Below are 23,728 nucleotides of genomic sequence, written 5' to 3' on the forward strand. Positions count from 1 at the left end.
AGGAAACACAACAGCGAAATGGACGACAGAGAAGCGACCGAGACGTTCAGGTTGAGTCGGATCTGTAGGAATCAGATCACACACCTGTGTGTGTGTGTGTGTGTGTGTGTGTGTGTGTGTGTGTGTGTGTGTGTGTGGTTTGAATCAGATTTGGAAAAAATCAGATCTCGTTTGGCTTTTTGTGTCCAAACTGTCAAAAAAAAACAAAAAACTAGATAGTCTCTGGATCCAATGTGGAGGTGTGGCGTGAACGAGCACGGAGGCCAGGTGCAGAGCTGACGACAGCACAGGGAACAAACACACCTGAACACAGAGCTTCTTCCTCCTCTGCTATAAAAAGAAGAACGATGCAGTTTTATAAAATGTTTATGGCGGGAATCCTTTCATGAGAGGATTAGCACAAACACAGGTCAAAGGTCACAAACAGAAACAGACGGCCTCTGATGCACACTTCAGTCGTTTACAGACTTTTGACCTTCTTGTTGTTGCTTCGACGTTTCAGTGTGATCTGGTGTGGACGCAGCATAGAAGCGAAACACACAGAGCGGCTGCTGCATCGTAAACATGACTGAGCATGCAGTGAGGGGGCGGCTCCACCAGGGGGAGGGCTTCACAGCATCGATTCACACGCTCATCATCGATCTCTTCGTTTATCATATTGACGGGAGAGCGAGAGAGATACAGAGCGGGGAGAGAGCAGGACACGAGGAGGCGAGGGAAGGAGAGAGGAGAGGAGGACGGAGGAGAGCGCTCTGCTGGAAGTCGTCCAGACTGATGTCAGTGTCGAGTTACAGGAAGCAGAAACACGGGAGGAAGTGCACAGACGTCTCAAATCAGCAAATTATTGATTTTTATTTATGCAATGTTGGTTAAAAAAATCCCTCATTCTGTTTTCCACAGCCTCTCATGTTTGTGTTATTTTGGACTCGTGAAGTCTTGTAGATTTTTCCAGCAGTTAACTTGAGATGTCAGATTAACGTGGACAAACTGAACGTGTGAAAAAAAAAAAAAGTGTTTCTGACTTTTTTTTTTTTTTTTTCTTCTTCAGCCTATAAATAAACGCATCACCCCGCTGTGCGTCCAATTATTCTGACAGGCGTCCAGTTTGGCTTCGGCTCGGGCGGGAAGCGTCGCCGCCGTGCCAGAAGTTAGAACAGGAACCGAGCGTGAGAGAGCACCCGCCACCTGCCACGCGGCGTGATTCACGGAGATCAGACGACGACCTGCAGCATTCACACGTCTCAGGCCGACTCCACCCCGGGCGCCACGTAAAGATGGCGGTGTGCACTCACAGATACAGATGGCACCATGTCGTGTTGGAGCTGCTTCGAGTGACGGTTGGGATTGGTTGAGCGCCTGGTGAGCTGGGCTGCGTTCGCATCACGGGCGACTAATTAAAATAAGCGGGAACATTGGCTGTGGCTTCGCTCCGAGACGAGGAAGAAAAAGTGTTATAAAAAAAAAAAAAGTGTGGAGCTGATTTGATTGGCTGCTACGTTGAGAAGCTTCTTGAGCTTCTTGCCTAAAAAAAAAAAAAAAAAATCTCCAGAAAAAAAGAAAAGAAAGAGAAGAGCGGGAAACTGCTGCGTGGGATCGGGATCTTCGGATCAGCTCACTTGAATTTACAGCGGGAAAAAAAACACACACATACAGCATCGACATTTCTGCAGCTCTGACTCGATGGCTAACTTCTTCCTGACCTCAGACAGTCGAAGAGTTTTCTGGAGCGTGAAGTATCGTCCTGCAAGACAAGCGTCTGAGGTGAAACGGGGTCTTCAGGAAGTCCCCGGTGTGACTTCATCTCTCTCACCTCTGAGAACAGCTGACTGGACGTGTTCGTCTCCTCGCATCCCTCCATCTACAAAACACTCAAAGTCTCTTCCACAGCTGCAGAGTGCTGATGACTCATCCTCCTGTAGTCCTTCTGGGTCACTTTACGAACACACACACACACACACACACATGCATGCATGCATATGGCCACACTGTGCAGGGTCTGTGTTGGGCAGTGATGAAACACATCACACAGGTAATTAAACCTGAGGCCGCGTGTGCAGCGCTAATATTAGCTCCCTGGATACATTACGGGCGGTGGAAGGATTCTCGTGCTAATATTAGCTCTCTGCTTGCTTGTTGCTGGCACGGTGCACACGCAGATTAGACTTTCTTTTCTTTTTTTTTTGCAGCTGAGTGCGTAACAACTAAAAGCCTTGAGGAGATTAAAAGAGTAAATGTGTGACTGGGGACGTTCAGAGAGCGCGACAAGAAACCTCGAGTTATCTGCTCACGTAGATCGAAGTCTCCATCGATCGACTCGACTCATATCAGGTTACATCACGCTGCCGACTCGTGCAAATCCCTTCCATTCCCCTCTGATCAAACACACACACACACACACACATCGATGTGGATAAAGCAAACGGAGACCTGAAGTGAGAGAGGAGCGCGTCAGAGAGAGAGAGAGAGAGAGACGGCCCCGCTCTGCCGCCTTCACACTCGCATTCAGACAAAAGAGACGAGTCCTCTGACTCATGCACGGGCGCAAAAAGTGCGAGTGTGTGTCACGAGAAGAAAGCTGCAGAGGCTTATTATGGGGAGGAGAGGCATTCAATCCGCAGCACGCCGGCCATGACCTCGCCGCCGAAACTCCTCCGCTCACACCTGACGTGATCCGGACACGCTGGAGACGTTTCGTGAACACGCTCTGATCTCTCCTCAGAATAAGTTTCATTCGCCGTCCTGTCCAAATAAACGCAAATGTTCAATGAAGAAGTCAGAAAATGTCGGCGCCGTGACGAAAAGAGTCACGTGACGTGCTGCAGCGTGTTGATGACACGCAGTCTGAAGCCCTTTTTTCACAAGTCGCCTTCTAAATGTGACGATGTGAGGAGCACGCTGTCACAACCAGCAGCTGAGACACGTGGGCTCAGCTTGGCTCGACGCCACAGGCCGACGATGTCAGCGTGGACCGTCACAGCCAGACGCCTCCAGACGTCCTCGTCCCCCAGCTAACGGTCCAGACTTTCAGCTGCTCGCCCGGACTCCTCCAATACTCCAGGGTGAAATCTTGTCCGTCTGATTTAACTCGTCCGAGCAGCCACATATCACGGATCTCACAAACCCAGGGGCGTCCAAAACGGCCTTCAAAGCCCCGCCTACCTTCTCTGGTCCAATCAGATCCAGAGCGTTCAGGAGCAGAATCTAAAGTGAGAAGGAGGACATACTGGCTGCTGCAGGTTTCCTTCATGATACCAACATGTTCATCAGTTAGAGAGGATCAGGTAGGTTCATTGTTATTTTGGGACAATCAGCCCGACGAGATAAAAATAGACGAAAAGGAGATGAAAGATAAAAAAACGAGGAAGAAGAAGACGAAGAAGACACAGAGTGGATGAATGAACCGAACCGCAGCAGAGTTTAAATAAGCAGCTAAAGCTTCCTAAACGCTGGAGAGGCTGCATGTATTGACACTCTCTCTCTCTCTCTCTCTCTCTCATTCATGCCTTCACACTCTCACCCACACACACACACACACACACTCTCTGAAGGAGATTCTTCACTAATGTTTTGTAGGTCTAAAAGTGACTCACACATCTGGATCAACTGGACCGAGGTGCAGAGCATTCAGCCGCCTCGCTCACTGCTTGTTTATCTTGAGCTGGCACACACACACACACACACTCACACACTCACACACACACACACACACACTCACCTCTCCTCCTCTCACAGCCGCTCCATCCGTACAGGATTTACACCTCCCACATGCTTTATCTCGTCTCATCCTCTCTTCTCTTCACTCCTTCCTTCCTTCCTTCCTTCCTTCGTTCCTTCCTTCCTTCCTTCCTTCCTTCCTTCCTTCCTTCCTCCTCTCCTGCAGAGCGGTGCACACCGACCTGTCCGACCAGCACTGACTCCCTGCCTCCACACACACACACACACTGCTCAAACTCCAACCAATTAGCACGCTCGCCTCACCGAGTCCCGCCTCCTAGCCGGCCCCTCCCTCTGCCTCCTCACATGCATGCTGAGTCAGTGGGAGGAAGAAGAGCCGCTGAGGGGAGGGGGAGCACAGGACCCCCCCCCCCCTCCTCCTCCTCCTGCATGCTCGCTGAATTAAAAAAAAACACAAGCGTATGAAATCTGGACGTCATCTCGAGCATGTGTGAAGCCCCTCCTCCAAAACACCTCGCAGGAAGTGAGGAGGAATTCTCATCATTTGAGTTGCACTTTGTCCTCTCCAGCTGTCATTGGCTAACCAGCTGCCTCGTCGTCAGCCAATCACGGCTCAGCTTCACTTTTTGAGAGATTTGATCCTTTCTCTGCCTTTGGTTCCTTCACGCGGATGTTTCACACGCCGCTCATCGTCCATCACGTCTTAACCCAACCTGCTTCAACAACTCAGCAGCTCCACATTTCCATGTTTTAGTTATTATATCTTATCTTTTTTTTAAAGACGTCGCTATAATCCAAAAGGTCCAGAATCCTCTGCTGATATCGCACAGCGTCTATATTTACTCCAGGAGCTGCTGCATGTTATTCTGTAGCAGCTTTGAATAATTCAGTAGAGAACATAAAGTTCCCCTTAATGCTGCAGGAGTCCACGCACAGATCAGATAGAGGACGTTTGAGCTTCGATTCATAAAATAAATATAAATAATAAAAAATCAACTCTTGAAGCGTCTGAAACGTCAGAGCAGGTAAACGCTCGCTGTCCTGAAATATTCAGGAGAAGCCTCTTCACTGTGTCTGAGAGCAGGTGTTCACATGTCGTGTTTAACAGATCATCAGTCTGTCGCCTGGTCAGGTTGTCTGGCTGTTCATCGAGCGTGCACGCCGCACGCCTTCATGGCTAAAAGTCGACAGACTCCTCGTCTTCCTTCGTTTGCAGGAGCTGGTTTGTGCTGGTGTGTTATTTAGCCGACCCAAGGAAGGAAGGAGGGAAGGAGGGATGGAAGGAAGGAAGGAAGGAGGGAAGGAGAGATGGAAGGAAGGATGGATGGAGGGATGGAAGGAGGGAAAGAAGGAAGGAGGGAGGGATGGAAGGAAGGATGGATGGAGGGATGGAAGGAGGGAAAGAAGGAAGGAGGGATGGAGGGATGGAAGGAGGGAAGGATGGAAGGAGGGATGGAAGGAAGGAGGGATGGAAGGAGGGAAGGATGGAAGGAGGGATGGAAGGAAGGAGGGAAGGATGGAAGGAGGGATGGAAGGAAGGAAGGAGGGATGGAAGGAAGGAAGGAGAGATGGAAGGAAGGAGAGATGGAAGGAAGGATGGAAGGAAGGATGGAAGGAGGGAAGGATGGAAGGAGGGATGGAAGGAAGGAAGGAGGGATGGAAGGAAGGAAGGAGGGATGGAAGGAAGGAGGGAGGGATGGAAGGAGGGAAAGAAGGAAGGAGGGATGGAGGGATGGAAGGAGGGAAGGATGGAAGGAGGGATGGAAGGAAGGAAGGAAGGAGGGAAGGAAGGAAGGAGAGATGGAAGGAAGGATGGATGGAGGGATGGAAGGAGGGAAAGAAGGAAGGAGGGAGGGATGGAAGGAAGGATGGATGGAGGGATGGAAGGAGGGAAAGAAGGAAGGAGGGATGGAGGGATGGAAGGAGGGAAGGATGGAAGGAGGGATGGAAGGAAGGAGGGATGGAAGGAGGGAGGGATGGAAGGAGGGATGGAAGGAAGGAAGGAGGGATGGAAGGAAGGAGGGAGGGATGGAAGGAGGGAAGGAAGGAGGGATGGAAGGAGGGATGGAAGGAAGGATGGAGGGAAGGAAGGAGGGAGGGATGGAAAATAGGACGGAGGGATGGATGGAAGGAAGGCTGGAGGGATGGAAGGAGGGAAGGAAGGAGGGATGGAACTAAGGAGGGATGGAAGGAAGAAAGGAGGGAAGGATGTTTCACAGTCTGTGGTTGGTCGTTGTTTCCAGCAGCATGCATCACCGCCAGACGGCAGCTGAAGGGGGTCAGGTACGCTTCACCCTTTGACCTCGTCTTCACCCTCATTCACCTCACCGACGCCACGACGGATGCGTCCGAAAAAAGCCTGACACGCGGTGACGAGCGCGGGGATCAGGTCTGGCTCGGAGTCTCAGTAATCGGACTGGCAGGTCCTCGAAGACGACAGGAAAGGGATGAGGCAAAGTTAAGCCTCTTATATTAACACCTCGGAGAGTTTGGAGAGTTTTCACAGTGACGTCCGTCTGACGGAGGATTCGTCATCGTGTCGCCGCGTCTGACTCGGCAAACATCAGCACTTTAGTGGTAAAGAACACACACACACACACACTCTGCATGTGTGTGTGACTGAAACAGGTGAAAATGACGGGCAGCTCCTCTGCAGCAGCGAGCCAGCGTTAAGGGTCCAGCAGAGGTCAACAACATCTCTCTTATCATGGCGGCCGGTTTATTTCAGGCAAATAACATTAAGGACGATCACATCAGGAGGTCGTGTTGAACGCCTCCAGCCGCCAAAGACCATCTGTGTGGGTGAACTTGAGAGTCCTACGAGGGGACAACGGCACCAATTGATCGATGGGGATTTAAAAATAAACTCAATGATGGGACATCAGACTCGTAGCGGCGTGTGGATCTGGCACGCCGCTCCTTACTTTAATGACTCAGTCCACGATCCTGAAATGTGGCTGTTTGCATTCACAGATGCAACCCACACATTTTCGACACGTTCTCAGGAAGTGGCGTGCATGTGTGAAAAAAAAAGCAACCTTCAGTGTGTCGGGAGACGGATTCAGAATTCATTCAACCGCCTGACAAGCTGAAGACTCAACAAGCTAAAACACGACGCTTTAAAAACTGATTTTTTTTCCCCCCCTTTAAAGCAGGGATTTGTCACGCTCAGATACAGGAAGCACAAATATTTAAAAGTGCATTACAGAGCTTGTGATTTATGTAACTCGACGCTGCGATCAAAACCACTCAGATCCTCCGGCTGCTGGACACTTTGCAAGGCATTGTGGGTCATCAAGCCTCGTAGAAAAATCGATTACTGGCATCGAAATGTTTCCAAACAGCCAAGAATGAATCCGGTCTCTCGCTCATATTACACTCCTCCTGAGTGAGTGGCGTCGCAGAGAGAGAAGGTATTTCAGCACGTAACGAGGAGAGAGCGCCTTTACAACAGATTTGTGTTTCATTAATCACACGGGATCCAGGCCACTGCAAAGCGCTCCGTCTGTAACGCAGCCAACATACAGGGGGAGAGGAAGAAGAAAAAGCCTTCACAGATTGGAGCAGCGACAGCAGACGACCACTCATTATACGGTAACACAGCAGGATTGTAAAATGCTAACGCTCGCCATCATCACACACGCTCACTCCCATCCAAACGCTAACAAGGCCCTTTTCATCGCCAGCACTCCTCACCTCCTAAATACTCCCACTTCCACACCTCCCAAATGTATTCCTGGCTTTGAGCAGAAAAAAACCCTAAAAACACACACACACACACACACACACAGGCGATATCGCTCTTCATTAAAAGTACTTCAAAGTCAAACTCGCTAAAAAATCTGCTCGTTCTTTCAAGGGGAAAAAACGGAGCGAGAAACGATGAAAACTGACAGAGATGGTAACCAGGAGATAGTGAGAGCGAGCAGAGAGCGGGGGAAGAAATCAAAACAGACGTGGGATGAGCGATATAAAAAAAAAAAAAAAAAAATCCCAGACCACGCTGGTTCGGTCTCAGCGCCATTAACGGCGTGAAACACAGAGCAGGCTGACGGTCACAGTCGTCCAGTACGAGCTGATGGGAAGCCAAACACTGTGAGCTCTGAGCACTTTGTTTTAACAGCTCTCACACGGACCCTGAAGGCATCGCCTGTCTCACAACACACCCTTTATGCTCCGACTGAAGGCCAGGCCTGTGCTCCTCTGTTTCCCTTTCCTTACTTTAACTTCACCTGATTGATCCTGTGCTCACACACACACACACACACACACACACACACACACGGACTTGAGCTTTTATATTTCTTTTCTCGTCCTCTCTGACTATTTAAAGCTCTTTCACACCTCTGACACATTCACACACCGCTGACGAAGCAGAGGGAGCACCTGGGGGTCGGACATGTTGCTGCAGGAGCTGGGGACGCCACTCTCCTCCAGCGACTAACCTCCGACCCCCTCTACACTCGCGTTCACAGGAGAAGCTAACGTTAGCGCTCTATAGTTAGCTTGTAGCTTCACATTGAACAGAAATTAACACAGAATGAGCGCGATCTAAAAACTCTTCATCCTAATAATCAGTGAGTATGTTCTTCTTCTTCTTCTTGACTCAAACAGCTTTTACACACAAGGGGGAGGAGCCTGTCGTCCCGTCCATGTAAACACAGCTCTTACAACAACACAGCTAGCGGGACTCCAGCTTCTTCACATGCACACAGGACACACTGGATTTCTGCACATGAGCTTTTACATAAGGCTGATATTACCTTCATAACTCAACACGAGCATTTCTTACTGTCGACATAATCTGCTTGATCCTGATTTAAAAGTTTGTCCTCCCTTGGATCAGTTGGTCTCTGCAGCCAGAAGAGAGTCACCTCGACACACAGTCAGCTCAGTTACAGCTCACACTCTGCATGTTTATGTCGGAGACCTCAGATTACCAACGACGCTCTTTAATCCTGTGCGTCATGACCTCCTTTTCTGACTTTTATTTGCTGGCATACCAACAGTTGTGTCAAATATCAGGACTGACGTTAAATTCAGAAGAGGAGATAAATCACAGCGATGGCACAAACTTCTACGTCAACAAGGATTTCTGTCGCAGTGCTCGTAGAAACTGCGGAAAAACTTCGAATGAAATTAAAATTTGCGGCTCAGTCTCTTTTACGAGCCGCATGTTGTGGTTTTGATACCAGAATAAACGATCCCTACCATCCTGTTTATTTTCTACCCTTCTGTTTGGGTGCCAAGCGTACCAGTCCGACCCTGAATGGTAGCGCTATGCTCACTGCAGTCCGTTGATTGGGCGGAAGAATAGCCACTTTCCGTGCGACGGCGCTAATAAAGGACACGTTTAAATAACCCTTGGACTTCCAGAGAGGAATTTTAAGGCTGTTTTTGTTTTTTTCTGCTGCTAATGTCAGCGTTTAGCTCCGCCCCCGTGGTCAACCATGAAGGTGCAGACAGTGTGCATCACGTTCTTCGACTTTGTTGAATGTGTTGGTGGTTAGCACTTTGTTGCGTTGCTATGATGTCACAATAGTACGTCGCTGATGCCGCCATCGCTATTCGACTTGCACTCCACCTACCAAGTAAAGCTACGGCGAGCTGTGGAGAGGCGAAACCAGATCAGGGTTTACCGTAGTGAACTGAACTAAACCGACCCTGATCAGCTCATCAGTCTTCAACTTAGCTTCAAAATTGCTTTTGCTATCGATCAAGCTAGCTCCTGCTTGTACTTTAGCTAACAACGTAGCTGTGTTTTCCAGAAGAATCTGCAGTCCTGTTGAACTGATGACGAGGTGGATACGACTTATGAATTGTTTACTGGAAGGAGCGCCACGGGGTCTTTCATTTCCATAACTTGTGTTTACTGGGAGACGCTGCGGTTAGCACAAAATAACGCCTCATTTCTGACCTTAATCGCATAAATAGACCAACATCAACAGATCCACCTGGATTTATGAAGCGCAGCTTTAGTTTATATAATGTGCACAGATTACTTGGCGCACCTATTTAAAGAAAACAAAGCAGTCTTTGTTTTCACAGTTTTTGTTGTATCCTTGTCTTTCAATGTTCGTCCTCCTATCAAACTCTGAACATCATATTCACCAAACAGTAAATGTACAAGATGCTGAGACTCGAGTCACATCTGCAATGTAATGAACAGAGCTGCTCCTCAGAGAGTCCCTCTGACAGGGAGCCCTGCAGACCTGATGGAGTGGATGTGTGTGTGTGTGTGTGTGTGTGTGTGTGTGTGTGTGTGTGTTTTACTTCTCTCCAGGAAAGGTGAGAAGAATAGAGTCTTTTTCTACCCCCACCGTCCACTCACTGAAACCCACAGGCAGAGTCTAGACCGCGTCCCAGATGGGGGATTCATAAACTGCAACAAACGAAGACAAAATGCTTCCAGGTGCCCTTGACGGCGGCGGCGGCGGTGGCGGTGAATGGATCGGCCCTCAGGCTCAAACAGGGGGGACATTTGACAGGGGTCCTAACACAAACATGCAGCCCGCTCGTCTCTGAGCTGCAGACACTTTTTCCTGCAGTGTCATTTATCACCCCGAAGCGTTAGCATACAGCTACTGTTGATCCTGCCAGGTTTTCAACTCCATCTTCATGTCAATACTTTCATCTATAAAATCTCACCAAAAGTGAAAATGTTCCATCTGTCAACTAAAAAAATGATTAAACTGTATATATATTGTTTTGTTTACTACCTTTACTTGAAGGTTTACATTTCTTCAATGTGAAGTCTGAGACTGTGGAGAGACGTAAACATGTTTGACTGCATTTGACAGACAAACCAGATTCAGTTAATAATCATCTGACCTTTTTCTACTTCCTCCTAAGATGCCTGAAAAAAATATATAAAAAATGTGGCCGATGATGGAAGACAAGAGTCTTCTAAATATATGTCATTGTACAGTATGATACTGAATAAAGTGCAAAGCCATAAAAATAAAACACACAATATGAAATAAGAAAACAGAATTCACAGGTGGCCATTCCTGCACGTTTTATGAATACATTTTCACCTCAATTATACATTTTATAAAGGTGCTCATCAGGTCTGCATTGACCTGTGCGCCTGTTGTTTTCATTGGACAACAACTTGTTTATAACCTCCTCACGTACAAACTCACCTAACAGATAAAACACTCCAGTGCCAACTTTTCCTGCCAAGGACAAAACTTCTCCTCCTGTGTGCGGGCTGAGTGTCACGCACAGATGCGTCAATGACAGAAAGGAGAAGCTGTGACCTTTCTCTTGCATCCTACAGGTCCCTGCCTGGACGGCTCAGCCGATGCTGCTGCTGCTGCACTCTGTTCGTGCATGGCATCAACTTGTTTACTGCATGTGATGAGATGAGACGTGTGAGGCAGCAGCAACACAGCAACGCTGAAAACGCAACGAGCTGATGCAAGACAAAAAAAAAAAAATGCACCAGACATGTCTGCAACAAACACGAAGGAGAGGGGCAGCAGAACTGTGTTCACTCACCAGGAAATGGGAGGTTTTCTCCGGTGAAGCTGCAGCAGTAACAGCGGCGTCGGTCCAGCCGGCAGCGGAGATAATGAGATGCTGCAAATGAGATACTGCAGTCCACATTCACCCGCTCCCTCCACCTCCAGTGTGTGCATGAGAGAGAGAGAGAGAGAGAGAGAGAGAGAGAGAGAGAGAGACAGCGAGAGAGAGACAGAGAGAGAGACAGAGAGAGAGAGCGACAGAGAGAGAGACAGAGAGAGAGCGACAGAGACAGAGAGAGACAGAGAGAGAGAGAGAGAGAGCGAGAGAGAGACAGAGAGACAGAGAGAGAGACAGAGAGAGAGAGAGAGAGAGAGACAGCGACAGAGAGACAGAGAGAGGTCCTGGGTAAGGAAGAAGAGGAGGACTGTTCACGCCTGGTGGAAACAGACGTGATGTCGTGAAATGGACAGCTTCTCTTCAGCTCACACTCACATCTCAACTCTTCCACTCTCTCTCTCTTCTTCTTCTTCTTCTTCTTCTTCTTCTCTCCTCCTCCTCCTCCTCCTCCTCCTCCTCTGGGCATGCCCAGTCTCTGCCTCCTCACGTGCTCAAGTTAGTCAGATTCAACCAAGATAAATTATCATCAATGATTAAATAAGTTTTCAGATCTTTTCTGTCAGTACATCCACAATGATTGGTTGTTATCACTTTGGGAGCTTTCTAAAGAAGGTCCAAATGATTGTTGATGCAACCAATAAACTAATAATAATATAATAATAAATTACCAATCCAAATCATAAAACCGTCTAGCTCTTAAACAGATTAATACGACTATGGCGCCTGCTCGGTAGCAGCAGCCTGCCAGGTTTGGCTAACGTTAGCCTGAGCTAACTTTCAGCAATGCTAATTTACATTTTCAATGCAGCTTGTAATGTTAATCTCTTCTTTGTCCTCCTCTTAATCATCCGTGGTGGAACGGATAAGTATAAGAGAGTAGTTTGTTATGCTAGTTAGACAGGTCTGTAAGAATCCAAACTTTTAAAGCTAACTTGAAGATCGACGAGGAAAGAGAAACTTTTTGGTTTGAAGGGTTTGTGTGCAAACCAGAGATGTAGCTTGGATTTCGATGATTTCTATGCAGCCAATAAAGCTGCTAAACACGAGACCACGATCACACAGAAAACGATGCAGGCTAACGCTACGTCTGTTATCTGTTCTGAATAAATATCTGCACAGATTTATACTCTGCTTCTCGCTCAATCTCTTTTAGCTTCATCCGTCACCGTCCTCTTCCTCTGAGCCTCAAGTTGTTGCATCAAACGGTTCAGCGGCGGGCTAACTGCCTTGTATTTATAACTGAAGGTTTGTGTGTGAACTCGTGTCGTGAAGACGAATGCACTTCTCAAAGCTCGGGCCACGCTGTGGACATGGGAGAGAAAATGATCTGCTGATTATTTTCTCCATTAATTGATGGATTGTTTACAAAGAGCTGTCACAAGCACACAAGCTAACATCTCCGGGCTGTAGCTTCATATTTAGGATGCAGCGAAAAACCTGAAAGAGAGAAAAATGTCCAGAAGACCCGAGTTACATGTGAAGATATCAACAACTTAAAAAAAGTACATTTACGAAGCATTTCCATGAAGAAACTTTAACTGGCACAGGAACAACATGCTCTTTAAAAATCTTTGGCCTGCTGTTATAACCTGCTGAGTCTCAACAAGCAATAATGACACACTAATATAAAATAGTTTCCTCTGGGAAATGAAAACAGTCCGTGTGTGATTAAAGCATTGCTGAGACACCATGAAATGTCTGTGAGGTTTTTTGCACATTTTCCTCTCTGGAGGGAAATGGACCGGTGGTTGTTCAACGCAGCGTAATGAACTCATCTGCTAATCTCTGTGATCTGAATGTTAATAAAGATAGGGGGGGGGGGGGGGGGTAATCTCAAGGTAATCTCTGTGTATACTTTTGTAAATGAGTGACGACATGAAGACAATGAGAACGGCTTCTGCACGCGGCCTCGCTTTCTGCTGGCATGGTTTATTTGAACATACAACATTTGCAGCGACCTTCATCAGGTATAAAAAGACATGTTACAATGCAAGAACTAGAACACAGAAGATGACCAAACGTTGGCTCATTTAGGCTACACGGGCTCTGACCTGCAGAGCACTCGACACAGCACCAACTCTCACCAACTGCACATTTAAATGGCTTCAATTTCTTTTGGACTTTTTCATGTGTTTCTGGGTTTACTGTGTGTTTTTCCTCATGTATGTTTTTCTTTTTATAGACATTGCAGATCGCCACTGTATTTTATATTTATATATTTATGTGAAAGTTTACATCAACCTATGTGAAACTCAGCCCCTTAAACGTTGAGGTGCAATATCACATGACATGAATTCATCTTTAGCATTCTAACACGTTTGCCACTGATAAGACTAAGAAATGCTCCAAATAGATAAAATATTACTTCCCTAAATTAAGACCTTAAATGTGATGAATTTTGGGTCCATTTGCTGCAGCAATGATCTCAGAGCTGCTCTTTGCTGCCACCTGCAGGCACGAAGAGGGAGGGACGTGTACATGCTGGAAGTGGATCCCAATGCAGCAAGCCTCAGAGCAGCAGCTGAAAGGCCGTCTGTGTTGGAGCTGTTTTCACTTTCAGTCTCCTCCAACACATTCACAGTAACTCCTCTATTCCCCACCGGCTGCTCCACTTCAACACTTGAAGAGCAGTGAACTCTACTGTGTGTTCACAAACCTGCAGGCCACCACATTTATAAACACTCTAAGTGTGCTTTATGTCACAGCAGCTGAGAAATAGATTTAAGAGGTGAGAATGATGCTCGACCTTTGACCAGCAGATGGCTCTGTTTCTTTATTCTTTCATTATTGACCTGAGATGATTTTATTGTGCTTGCTGTTTACTTGAATTCTTCCATTTGTTTCTACTTAACACAAGAAAAACAACATAGAGAGCAAATAAATACTTACATTGATGCATGCATGAGACTTTAATTATCTTCAGGAACTAATTCTAAAAAAACAACAACAACGTCCTTTATTACATACAATTTATTTCAAAATGTCAATTTGGGGTTTTTAAAGCATATTAAGACTTTGAACATGAGGTGACAGAATTAAATTCCTCTTTTAAATAGAATATACAGTAAATAAAAACTGATTGTGCCCGAGCTAAAAAGCCTCTGCATGTTTCTAATAAGCTCCAGCAGCAGAAAGCTGCTCAAACTAGGATCAATGTTGGAGATGAAACATGGAGAGAGGTTAGAACGCAGAAAGCTTTACAGACCCATGCAGAGCTGGCTAAACACTGAAGCTACAGTGTCCACCACATGCAGAGCTGGCTAAACACTGAAGCTACAGTGTCCACCACATGCAGAGCTGGCTAAACACTGAAGCTACAGTGTCCACCGCATGCAGAGCTGGCTAAACACTGAAGCTACAGTGTCCACCGCATGCAGAGCTGGCTAAACACTGAAGCTACAGTGTCCACCACATGCAGAGCTAAACACTGAAGCTACAGTGTCCACCACATGCAGAGCTAAACACTGAAGCTACAGTGTCCACCGCATGCAGAGCTGGCTAAACACTGAAGCTACAGTGTCCACCGCATGCAGAGCTGGCTTAACACTGAAGCTACAGTGTCTCTACATGCAGAGCTGGCTAAACACTGAAGCTACAGTGTTCACCACATGCAGAGCTGGCTTAACACTGAAGCTACAGTGTCTCTACATGCAGAGCTGGCTAGACACTGAAGCTACAGTGTCCACCACATGCAGAGCTGGCTAAACACTGAAGCTACAGTGTCTCTACATGCAGAGCTGGCTAAACACTGAAGCTACAGTGTTCACCACATGCAGAGCTGGCTTAACACTGAAGCTACAGTGTCCACCACATGCAGAGCTGGCTAAACACTGAAGCTACAGTGTCCACCACATGGTGACCTGTGTGAGCGAGGGGGTGGGGAGTGGGGGGGGACAGCTCTCTGTAATCTTTAGAGTTTAGATTGCAGTTCTCACGTTGACCTGCTCCTTTGAGCTGACAGCTCTGGTTGCAACACAATGAACTTGAAGTTTGACTGGTTAGCTTTGCTCCCGTCTGTAATCTGGACTGAATCACCTGCAACGAGCTATCTGTGCTATCAGTATGTTACATAACTGCATACCTCACTTGTTCAGTGTGCAGCAGGTGAGTCTGTCCCCTGTGGCAAAAGTTTCAAGAGCACTAAATACAAAAACAAGTATAAACGTTTCACTGAGCTGGTCTGTGGGTGAAACACTCGAAGATTAACAACCAAGATTTAACTGGGCTGCAAAAAAAACAAATCATGATCAAAAACTATTTCAAATATAACTCATCCCATATTGTCTTGCTGAGCTCTATAATTTTATACGTTGTAAATACAAGTACAAAAAGGGAACCTAAATCATAAAGAATCAAAAACAGATATGAATTAAAACAAAAGATAAGAAGTCAGGGGACAAAACAACAACACTGCTTTTAATGTGTAACACTGATTCTTTCTGGAAAACAACATGTATGGATGTAAAGCTATTGTAGAAATATAACCAATAATATTGGTAATAATATGTGTCTGTCTGAGAAACAGTCTCGATGCGGGAACAAGAGCCTCAGATGTTTTTGTCTCAGAACAATACCCGAGTTAATTAATTTACTGGAGCAGAAAAAAACGAGTCAAGTGTCCCAGTTCTCGAGTCCACGCGCTCCCATCACACAATACAACGTCACAGTCAAGCCCCGCCCCCTTGCAACCGCCTCCACCACAGCATGCTCGTGGAAGAGAGAACGTGCTTTCACTACGTCAAGACGCAAAAGATCAGCGCGAAAACAACCGGATACGGATGATTTTTACTACCAAAGTAAAACCGAATACCATTAAAAAAGTCAAACGATATTGAACTGATTTATTACTTAATAAATCTACAAAATGGCTTTTTAATTTCTATCTTTGTTTTTACCCTTTTGTTTACAAACTGTTTTCCATTTTTAAAAAAATGAAGTATGAAGTATCCTGTCCCAAAATGTAAAAATAATAATTTTGTTGGTAAAACTTAAATCTTTTGAGCTCAAAATATAGACACAGTTTCTGTTAAAAGGTTGAACTAGAACAGAGTTTTTCAAAGTACAGTAGACACAAAGGGTAGGTCACTGAAAATGGTTTTAAATTCATTACAATATAATTACATAAGGAATATAACATTTACAAATTAAGGTGCTGATATAATGAGATATTTAAAAAAAAAAAGCTGTGTGAAATTACTATATGGATAAATATAACAAATAATAATATCATTTCTATAAGTCTTTAACCTACTCATTTCCAGAATAGATGTAAAATAGTCGATAAATATAATATAAATCAATTAAAAGTGCTCTTATTTGCTGTGTCATAGCTGCAACGAGTTTTATTTTGAAAGTCAGCACCGGAACAGCTTGTTTCCTGTTGTCATGTAGCTTCACGCGCGTGAGTGGTGTGACGGTGGGGAAGTGCATCTGGAGGCCGGTGGGACCACATCCTCCCTGCGGCTGATAATCCCGCTGATATTAACCGGGACAAAAAGGGCAGCTGCTGTCAGACTCTTCTGGTCTTTTCTGTAAATCTTCCAGAAACTTCGGAGGGTTTTTTTTGTTGTTTTTTTTAAAAGATAAAAAGATGAACGAGAGTTTGATGAAGCTCGCGGAGTTCGACTTCGAGCGACGTTTCGACGAGAGACGAGCTCTGGAGTGGATGCAGGAAAACTGGTATGTAAAATAAAAAGCTGTTGAATATGACAGGTGTGTGATGTCTACCTGACCTTTCCCTGGAGGCGTGCTGTGATTGGCTGCAGCTTCATGACCTGTTTTTAACATGATAATTAACTGTGTCTGTTACATCACAAGCAACAATAAGAGTCCTAATGACTACAGTGCTGCTATTTATTTTATATGTATATATGAGTCTCTCACGATTTATTTGATAAAATGAGACAGATGAAAACCCTTCTCATGGTTTTGTTCTCTGAAGAAGCTGATTGGAGCTTCTCATTATTTGCTGCATCATGTTTATTGTGCTGTTTGTATTGTTCCTCACCTATCTCAGTGTTTGCACAGTTTTTAAAAAAAAAAAATTTTTAAGCCACTGCTCTGATTTCAAAATCTCACCATATTACTGACATTCATTTTCCAGAAAATTGAAGTGAACTTTGACACCTTTGAATCGATTTATCTCGATGTTACGATTAATCTTCACCCCCCCCCTCCCCCCCCCCCCCACCTAACATGTGCACACAAACTAATGCACACTGTCCAAATGGACACAAAACTGCTTTAGCTCATGGCAGCTTTTGGTTAAAATCGGGTCTGCAAATAAATCACCAAATTCCCTTTTTAAAGGTACAGTACGTCTAACTGCAAGCTGATGTTTACATTAAAACAGATTGACACCCCAGTATCGATGTCGCCCTAATCTTTCCTGATCAGCGTGATCTTGTGCTTCCAGTATGACTTCATCTTTGCTCCAACAGGAAACACCAAAAACTGAATACAACAAGTATTTAATCTGCATGCATGAAACATAAACATCAGCTACTCTTCATCACCTGCGTCCACACGAGGTTAAACGTCATCGCTCCTTATGAAAACGGCTTTTTCGTATCGTCCAATTAAACGTCTGGCAGAGAGGGAGGGAGGGACCTCACACGGAGCAGCTCCGACACAAAACCTCCAGAGACTGACGTCCATGAGGCCGCACAAGAGTGAAACTAAATACAGCTGTGAGACTCATGCTGCTGCACACACACACACACACACACACACACACACACACACACACACAGCAGGAGAGATGTTGTGGCGGGGTTTTAACATACTGTTCTTCTTCTTCTTGTTCAGATCAGTCTGAGTCTCCTCTCTTCCCTTCACACTGATTCTTTTTTAACTCATTCTGAATCATCTTATCGATCTCGACCTTTAAAAACATTGTTTATGTTAGAAGGGACTCACTCGAGATCCAAAGTGCCCAAAGTCCGCTTCGTTTGACTGATCTGAGGAGACAACCTTCGATATCGTAAATAATTTTTTTTTTTTTTTAAAAAAGCTGAAGATTATTTATTTGTTTCTGTGATTTTCAGATTTATTTTTTGGCTTTTTGAACTTTTATATCAGAGAGACAGCAGGAGAGCGAATGTGTAATAATAATAATAATCATAATAATAATAATAATAAACATTATTGATATACCACCTTTCCAAAACAGGATTTACAAAGTGCTTTACAGGATAAAACAACAACATTAGTGTTAATCAATCGGACCGAGACGATATCAGTATAAAACAGAATAGCATATCAAGCTAGCATATGAAGGTGATGTTTAAGAAGTGTCTTCTCCGTCCTCATCTTCTCGGGGCCTCAGCGTCAAACGCTCCGTCACCTTTTGTGCAGGTGTGACCTGCGGTGTCAAAGCGCTTCGAGGAGTCAGGAGACCACGAAAGGAGCCACGGGTCGGATCCGAACCGAATCGGGCCGCTCCGTACATGTAGCTGGCACGTGGCCCCCGGAGCGCAGACGGTCAGAACATGTCATGTTTGCTCTGATCCGCTCACCCTCATTGTGTAACGTTTTTTATGTAACAGCGCCGCGTTTCACGGGGCCTTCTGCTTCCTCTTTCTGTAACCCGAGAGAGGTCAAAGTACACGTGGGAAGGTTTTTTTTATTACCTCTGGAAACTGTAGTTCCCACTAAAGAGTGTGTGTGTGTGACGGGTTTATAACAGCCAGAGGTGCTGGAGATTTATTATCTGCCTGACAACCAAAGAAACTGGCCCAGCAGAAAGGCCACGCCCCTTTTAGTGAGGCTATACAACTCCAATGGGGCAAATCTGACCTGTGGCTCCGTCCCTGTAAGTCCCCACTCTCTCTGTCCTTTCAAAATAAAGGTATCAAATCCCCAAAGAAAATTATCTTCAAAGCGGTACGAACGATCGATTGATTGATTTTTTTATTATTATTATTATTTATTTATTTCTGCACAGGAGCAAAGCCTTCATGTTCTGTGGCCTGTATGCTGTGTTCGTGTTCGGGGGTCAGCACTTCATGAGGGAGAGGCCCAAGCTGAACCTGCGGCGCCCGTTGGTGCTGTGGTCGCTCAGCCTCGCCATCTTCAGGTGAGTCAGTCACACGATGGAAACCGTTTTTTTTTTTTTTTCATTTCAGAAACATTTGCAAAAAAAAAGAAGAAAAAAAAAGGGGAAGACTCAGAGGGCGGGGCAAACACGTCGATGTGGGAGGGGCTACTCCCCTTTGTGATGTCATGAGGGGAAAACGGCCTGTTTGAGCACACATGATCCAGATGGGTCAATGTGGCACGACCCTGATAATGAAAATATCTTCTTGGGAAGAGTCTCACACTGAAACAGACTCGTGTTAGAGGAACATGGTGACGTGTGCTTTTCATGTCATGTGACTTTTTACATTGTATGTTAAACTGTTTTACCCCTCAGTCACCACTAGGGACATTTTTGTCCATGTGGTCAAATTGTACCTCTTCATCTGGTTTTGACTTTGTCTGTATTATTGCTTATTGCACCATGTTTTTGAAAGAGAGTCTCTCTCCTGACACATTTTGCATTTTTCAAAAGGTCCATAGAACCGTATGAAAAGAAATTGCCACGCTCTTGCGTGACTTCGGACAAAAATGTCCACTTAAAATTAGAACAGACTGATATTTTTTTCTACTTGTTTTCTGCATAAATCTCCCCTCTGCTCAAAACTACCAAACATTCAATAATGTTTATGATTTTAACCCTTTAAATGCCAGTTTGATTATATAAGGCTAATGTTTTTTTTCTGTTTATTTTAATGATAAATGTGGGATTGTTTTTTAAACTGTTTGGTGTGTTCACTCTGCAGTATCATCGGCGCTCTGAGGACAGGACTGTACATGGTTCACGTCCTCACAAACAGCGGCTTCAGACAGTCCGTGTGTGACTCCAGCTTCTACAACGCCCCCGTCACCAAATTCTGGGCCTACGCCTTCGCTGTCAGCAAAGCCCCCGAGCTGGGTAAGACTCGCTCTCTCTGTCCGTAACGGTAACCTGCCAGGTAACAGCTGACAGAAGAGGTGAAGCTCAAAACGCCTGAATTTGGATGAAAAGTTTATTCTTAATTTAAGGTGATTTGATTGTTTGATTCAGATTTTTTAAGATCAGATTTCCTGCAGAGGTTTTTTTTTTTTTTGATAGACTTCTCACGTCACTCCTGCAGGATGTTAACGTGCAGTAACTTTAACCTCGGATGATTGGATGAATCTCACTCCTCTCTGGAGTTGTGATCCTCGGAGCTGCTCATCTTTCCAGTAAATCTCTCAGCAGACAATCACTTTAAGAGCTGCTGCTCACTGCCTGATTCCCTCTGCTCTCTGGGAAATGGAGGCTGGAGACGCTGAAGTAGCAAAAAAAAAATCCATTAGTGAGTGATTTAGACGGACTCTATTTCCTTAGCTGCCTTACGGGGGGGGGGGGGGGGGGGGGGGGGGGGGGCGGGGTCTTAATCCCTTCATTGATCGGTTCATTAGTTTAACATCGAACAGGCTCCAGTGTTAAAGGCGCTAATGAGTCTTCAGGGTGCGCGGTTATCCTGCTACATGGATGTTTCCAGAAACCGTCATCACTGCTTGGTCGAGTAACGTAAATGTGATTTGAGAGTCCTCGGGTCCTCGGGCAGCTGATCAAACGCCACCGGCCACGCCTCTTGATGCATCAACGTCTCGTCTGAAGACTGGAAAAGGATGCAAACTTATCCAGGCTGTTTATTTTGTAATATTTCTTTTTTTCTTCCCCCCCAATCAGATGATGTGAATAAAAAGAAAACATGATCCGCTCGTTGGTCTTCCAGGTCGATTTCAGCCGTGTTGCTGGTGAATGACCTCCCGACCCTCTCTGTCTCTCTCAGGTGACACGGTGTTCATCATCCTGAGGAAGCAGCGCCTCATCTTCCTGCACTGGTACCATCACATCACCGTGCTGCTCTACTCCTGGTTCTCCTACAAGGACCAGGTGGCGGGCGGCGGCTGGTTCATGACCATGAACTACGTCGTCCATTCGCTCATGTACACGTACTACGCGGCGCGGGCCGCCGGCCTGCGGGTACCCCGAGTCTGCGCCATGATCATCACAGCCACGCAGATCATGCAGATGGTGATGGGCCTGACCGTGCTGGGTCTGGTGTACCGCTGGATGCACGAGGTCAACTGTCCGTCCAACATGGACAACATCCGGTGCGGCTCGCTCATGTACCTCAGCTACCTGGTGCTGTTCGCCTCCTTCTTCTACAACACGTACCTCAGAGGCTCCTCCCACGGGAAAGGAGCCAAGGCAGAGTAGCGCCAGTCACAACTAATCAGCTGGCCCCTCCCCCTTTTATGACATCATCACTTGACTTTTTATAGAAATCAGTGACTAATAACCTGGATTTAGAGCGGAGGCAGGAACAGCCAATCAGGGGCCACATGTCTGTCCGAGGTGGCGACAGATGTTCATGTAAAACTTTAAAAGCTCTGATTTTATTTTTTTTTAAAAAGGGGATTTTACAAAGTGAAGGAATAGTTCAACATGCGTGAAGCCGTACCACTTTGTTTACTAAAATAGGGGTCAAATGGATCGCACCCTGGCTCCTAACGGGACCGCGGGTCGGCTCAGGTGTGATGTCATCTGGTGACACGTGTTGAACTATTCCTTTAAAGCGTTTTTTTTTTTTTTAACCTCGGCACTGTGACCTGGAGGAGCGTTAAAGGGAACAAAGACTTCATAAGGATGTTATAGCATCTTTAGTGATTAGGGCTAACCACTTATTAACACTCTACACACACTCACACTCTACACACACACACTCACACTCTACACACACTCACACACTACACACACTCACACTCTACACACACTCACACACTACACACACTCACACTCTACACACACTTTATCCTGCGACCCGGACCTCACCTTCCTCCGACCCTCCACGCGGCGTTTTACACGTGTAGCTCAGAAGGCTCAGTGTTCAGAGATCTCTCTCTCTCTCTGTCTCTCTCACACACACACACACACACACACACACACACACACACACACACACATTCTGCCTGATGATAACATCAGAGAGAGAAGACAAACACGTTCTTCGACTGACAGATAAACTTCCAGAGGTCGGGTTGTGTAATAGTTTGACCCTGACCTTTCTGTTCTACTGTAAGAAGCACGTTTACACACGCACACGTCCTGCCTCCATATGTGTGTGTGTGTGTGTGTGTGTGTGTGTGTGTGTGTACCGACAGAAGAGATGTAAGGACTTCAGTCTGTCAGATTTGTGTTTCTGACTTCCATGTTGAAATATTCTCTGAACATCTCTCAGTAATCCTCTTTGTTGTTTCTGTCAGGGATCTCATCAAAAACAGCTTGTGTCTTTTTTTCATTTACTCTTCATCCTTTGTTACTCGGCAGTTATTCAGCCTGAAGTTAAAATCGGTCTCAAGACTGTTTTTTGGGTTTTTTTTTAAGGCGTCCGTCTCGTCTTGGACATGAAAGTCGTCCCACTCGGTCTTGTCTCAGTCTCAGGCGGACTCTGGATTTTAAATCAAGACCACCGACGACGTCATTAATGCTCTGACACACGGAGAGCGCTGGCCGTCGCTCCTGGTTGGTCGGTGAGCGGTCGAGCCCCCCCCCCCCCCCCCCCCGTCTGACTTTAATTGTGCCGATATTCGAGGACTCTCTCTGATTGGCTGTTTGGAGGTTTTCACCCCTTGAGCCTGCTGTAGTGCGATTTCTTGTCGTCTCCGCCTCTTTTCTTTTCACACTCAAAGACCGACGGCTGACGACGCCGTTCTCAACTTTTTATCGGACATTATTCTCGATTTGTGGCCTACCTACATATATAACACGAGCGGTGCGACTCCGTCCTTGTTTCATGTTTTTGACAAACTCATCTCGACACCTTGAAGGTTTAAGATTTAAGACAGCTCTTAACTGAAGCCTTTCACACTCAGTGTTGGGAGAACGAAACTGCAGGTTGCTGAGTGTTTATTGTGAATCTTTGTGGTTCATATTAATCCGTCCTTTCTGCCTTTATATAATCTTTTTTTTACCTCAGTGCACATAATGGACCTCGTCTGTGAGCAGCAGTTTGTAAATACACACTAAGAAGGAGCGTTTAACTCACTTGAACTGGAATTTAACACTTTTAATACTTTATGTTTTTGGTGCCAAAATACACCTTTTCTTCTCCGTGATGGGTAAATATGAGGACAGCTGTGTTGGTCTGTCATGCTAACGTCACACACACTGATTTCATCCTGTGGATTCTCCCGTCAAGACTGCAGTCAAGTGGAATAAAACTGTTCAGAGGGCTTTGTTGTTGAAGTCTGACAATAAAAACATTCTGTTTTTAAAATGTCTCACTCGATTTTTGGGGTGTTTTCGTTGTTTCGTTATCACGTTAGAAGACCATAAAACGGTGTAAGTCCTACCTCTCCGTCTTCTGCCTGCTCCCTTTTTCAGAAGATT

At 45.8% G+C, this 23,728-nt stretch overlaps 2 protein-coding genes and 1 long non-coding RNA gene across 4 annotated transcripts in view; 1 reads left to right on the plus strand and 2 right to left on the minus strand.

Moving 5' to 3' along the window:
- LOC306817055 (uncharacterized protein) overlaps positions 1–11,649 on the minus strand; it is a 58,378-nt gene extending 46,729 nt beyond the window's left edge. The window contains exon 1 of one of the 2 annotated variants that reach the window (XM_079333619.1): positions 11,179–11,649. The gene's annotated coding sequence lies outside the window, so the exon portion shown is untranslated. Of the gene's footprint in view, positions 1–3,715; positions 3,923–11,178 lie in introns of those variants that run through there. The other variant, XM_079333620.1, reaches the window with a different exon arrangement.
- A 5,177-nt stretch (positions 11,650–16,826) lies between these two features.
- On the plus strand, positions 16,827–21,678 carry LOC306817090 (very long chain fatty acid elongase 6-like). Its single transcript, XM_079333706.1, has 4 exons — positions 16,827–16,941; positions 19,208–19,339; positions 20,085–20,236; positions 21,126–21,678. The coding sequence occupies exons 1-4, from the start codon at positions 16,853–16,855 to the stop codon at positions 21,554–21,556; spliced, it is 804 nt and encodes a 267-aa protein (XP_079189832.1). The 5' UTR covers positions 16,827–16,852; the 3' UTR covers positions 21,557–21,678.
- Positions 21,679–21,757: 79 nt separating this feature from the next.
- On the minus strand, positions 21,758–22,233 carry LOC306817094. The gene is made up of 2 exons (XR_013777975.1): positions 22,091–22,233; positions 21,758–22,046 (listed from the first exon to the last, which is right to left on the minus strand). It is a non-coding gene; the product is annotated as an uncharacterized lncRNA (long non-coding RNA).
- Between the last annotated feature and the right edge of the window lie 1,495 nt (positions 22,234–23,728).

Source organism: Symphodus melops (assembly GCF_947650265.1).
Source record: "Symphodus melops genome assembly, chromosome: 21".
NCBI lineage: Eukaryota > Metazoa > Chordata > Actinopteri > Labriformes > Labridae > Symphodus > Symphodus melops.